The sequence below is a fragment of the Miscanthus floridulus genome, chromosome 18 (genome assembly GCF_019320115.1).
Source record: "Miscanthus floridulus cultivar M001 chromosome 18, ASM1932011v1, whole genome shotgun sequence".
Lineage (NCBI taxonomy): Eukaryota > Viridiplantae > Streptophyta > Magnoliopsida > Poales > Poaceae > Miscanthus > Miscanthus floridulus.
The window spans coordinates 61,391,621-61,395,052 of NC_089597.1; the positions used below are offsets into that span (position 1 = coordinate 61,391,621).

Consider the following 3,432-nt stretch of genomic DNA (forward strand, 5'->3'; position numbering starts at 1 on the left):
CTCCTTCCCCCCACCGCCGCCCCCTCCCCTTCTCCCCGGCGCCGCCCCTCCACTCCTTCCCTAGATCCGGCGGCGGCCCCTCCCCTACCCTACCGGCCGGATCCGGTGGCAGCCCGACCACGCCGCCTTCCCCCAGCCGCCGCCCCCTCCCCTTCTCCTCGGCGCCGCCCCCTCTACTCCTTCCCTAGATCCGGCGGCGGCCCCTCCCCTCCCGGATCCGGCGGCGTCCTGGCGGCCGCCCCTCCCCTCTCCCGGATCCGGCGGGTGGCGTGGCGGCAGGTGGCGTGCGGCGTGGTGGGTGGCGTGGCGGCGGGTGGCGTGGTGGCGGGTGGTGGGCGTGGCGGCGTGGTGGCCGTGGTGGGCGGCGGCGTGGTGGCCATGGTGGGCGGCGGCCGGTGGCAATTTGTTTTTTTTATTTCTTGCGAAAATGTTTGCCGAGTGTTCTTTGGGCACTCGGCAAGTGCCCGACGAAAAACACTCGGCAAAGTTAATTTGTCGATGAATTTTTTGTCGAGTGCCCTTTACCTAGTGTTACACTCGGCAAAAGGTTTGCCGAGTGTATTCGTGGCTTTGCCGTATGCCCCCGTTCCCGGTGGTGACTGTTAAGGTACATTACGTCGGCAGTACAGCAGCAAACCGGTGCAACAACAAATTGGTAAAATGGGCAATAGTTATTAACGATTGGTAAAATGAGCAACATGAATGTCACTGTTCTAGGAATGCAATAGTAAAAGGCGCCGTGCTCATACAGCTGTATATATTATTAAAGATGGGCAACAGTAATTAGCGACTAGTAAAATAGGCAGTTCTAGGAACAGTGTAACAGTAAAAGATAGATAGGCAATAGTAATTGACGACTGGTAAAATAGGCAACCGGAATAATGGGCGTCCACCGTCCTAGGAACGGTGCAACAGTAAAAGGCCCCCGTACTACAACAGCTGTATATATTTTTATTTTTATAGATCAGCAACTCCCCAGGTCAAATCCGATCTTCTCCGCGGCAACGTCGTAGATCACCTCGGTGTCCCGCTGCTGCGTGTTGCCGATGATGTTGAACGGCATTGTCGAAGGTCTCGGCACGAACGCGAGGCAGCCGGTGGCGGGCGCCGTGTCATCTGGGAATATCATGATCCCGAAAGCGCTCACGTCGAACACGGAGCCGTCGCTGAACTTGAAAGACACACCCGGTAGGAAGAGTCCACTCTGCCCCGTGAAGTCGTAGCACGTGTCGAAGGGGTCGTACGCCGGCGCCGGCTTGTACTGCGTCATGGTGAACTTGAAGCGGTCGCGGAGCGCGATGTATGCCTCCGGTGGGAGTAATGATGAAAACGGAACGGAAATATCCCGAACCGAACCGCATCGTTTTTTTATATTTAATCCGATCGAATCCGCATTTTCTTGTCCGACTTTACCGTTTTCGCTTTCGCATTTCAGATGTTTCGTATTTTAAATGTAAAAGTAGAAAACGGTTTAGACATTTTTCCGACCGTTTTCTACTTTTCTACTTTTAATTTGAAATATTCCGAATTGAAAATTCGGTTTAAACCGAATTTGGCCAACTGCACAGGTCATACAACCCAATTATAGGTTGTTCACCACGCAGCTGTGTTCTTTCTACTGGTGGCCAGCTGCCCTCTCTTATAGACGGCGCTCAGCCTCGTCTCTCTTCACCTCATGAGATGGTGCTAAATGTCAGGAAACCGGCAGCATCTACACGAAAGCCCACCTGGGCCATAGCCCATCAAGCTCATCGGTTTAACCCCCACCTGCAAAGTCAATCATTTGATAGTTTTTGCATTAGCCGAATAAATCTTTGTTACTCAAAAGAAAAATCTGAATAAATCTTTAAAATAAAATACTACATCTATTCTAAAAAGATTAATAAAATTATTCTGACTCAGTTCGAGTTCATGTTTCTATAATATGCACTTGTTAATTATTATATGCACTTGAACTTGATCATGTATGCACTTAGTCATGCACTTGGTCTACGGGTCGGTATTCCGTATTGAGTTTTCGTATACCGACCGTGTTCGATATAATTCCGCTCGAATTGTTTCGTTTTCGAAATTCTCGATATTCCGTAAGTTCATGTTCGTTTTCGTGTTCGGTTTGTCCGCTTTCGTTTTCGTTTTCGTATTCAAATGTAAAAGTAGAAAACGGTTGAGGAGTTCTCCGTTCGATTCCGTCCGTTTTCATCCTTAGGTGGGAGGTAGGTGACGATGGTGCCAGAGTCGAGGAGCGTGCCGTCTTTTGTGAACACCGTCGGTGGCACCGGCAAGATGAAGCCGCCGATGTCGATGGAGACGAGCTCCACGAAGTACAAGGACGGGTGATCTTTCTTCTGTATCATCGCCGTGTACTGCACCTTGTCGTTGGAGGCCGGAGTAGTGGAGCCGATGGTGAGGTACCCATGCGTGGTGTCGAACGACGGCAGGCAGTACGAGAAGGTGGCGCCGAACGTCGTGGCGGCTTGCGAGGACAGCGACAGCGCGCCGCGGCCGAGGCCGATGAGCCCATCAACGTCGCCGAAGCCACCGACGTTTGTCTGGCCGCATCCGAACGCGAACCCGGGGAGTGCCTGCGTGGAGGTGAGCGACAGCGTCTCGTGCGACAGGACCCCAGCGGTGGACGAGCCATCGCCGTACTCGACCTTGTAGACGCAAGTGCCGTTGCTGCACTTACCGCCGGCGGCCGCGCACTGCGGGTGGCCGCAGGGGACAGCGGAGTAGGTGGTGGACTTGGTCGGGTCGAAGACAGGGTCGTGCTGCTTGTAGCAGTGCCCGGAGCAGGGTAGGCACTGGATCCACGACACGTCGCTGCCGGTGTCGATGCTCAGCGTGTAATTCTGGGCCGGCGTGCCGAAGCCGACGGTGACCACGAACTCCAGCGTGTCGAGGGACGTCCCGGTGCTGTCCGGGATCGTCACGGCCGGCGCCTCAGCTGGCGGCGCCACCGGAGGATACGAACTCACGGGGAACGGGTCTGCCGATGGAGCTGGTGCGGCCGCTGATGATGAGACGGAGGACCTCTGGAGGAGTGTGCTCAGCCGGTTCATGTCGTGGTTGAGGACGTGGCGCCCAAATGCGCCGCAACATTTCCGTGGAGGACCTGGAAGCCCGCGGACTGCTGGGATTGTGAGCTTGTTGCCAGAAGATGTCACTGTGGGTCATTGGCATGCAGTAAACGGAGTCAGGCACACGTTAAGCATGAATATTATCGATCAGCTGTGTTTGTATATTGCAAACCTGAAACAATGGTTCTACACATTGAACTGAAAATTGGTTCTAGAGGACCCACGTATTAATATTGCTTTCTTTTTTACCAAAAAAAATCAATTTGCCAGTTTTAGTATGCATTATGGAGGTGTCTATTACCATGTACCAGTAAGCAGCTACTGCATTTCGAACGATTAGTAAACAGTTCATTTG

General features: G+C 53.3%; 1 protein-coding gene across 1 annotated transcript; it reads right to left on the minus strand.

Moving 5' to 3' along the window:
• Positions 1–964: 964 nt before the first annotated feature.
• On the minus strand, positions 965–3,068 carry LOC136519780 (aspartyl protease family protein At5g10770-like). The gene is made up of 2 exons (XM_066513148.1): positions 2,214–3,068; positions 965–1,318 (listed from the first exon to the last, which is right to left on the minus strand). Exons 1-2 carry the CDS (start codon positions 3,057–3,059, stop codon positions 965–967), a joined length of 1,200 nt encoding a protein of 399 aa, XP_066369245.1. The 5' UTR covers positions 3,060–3,068.
• Between the last annotated feature and the right edge of the window lie 364 nt (positions 3,069–3,432).

Coding starts and splice junctions, on each gene's coding strand:
- LOC136519780 (XM_066513148.1), bottom strand. CDS start 3,059: ATGAACCGGCTGAGCACACTCCTCCAGAGGTCCTCCGTCTCATCATCA. Junction 1,319..2,213: donor CTGGCACCATCGTCACCTAC/CTCCCACCTAAG, acceptor TTTTCATCATTA/CTCCCACCGGAGGCATACAT.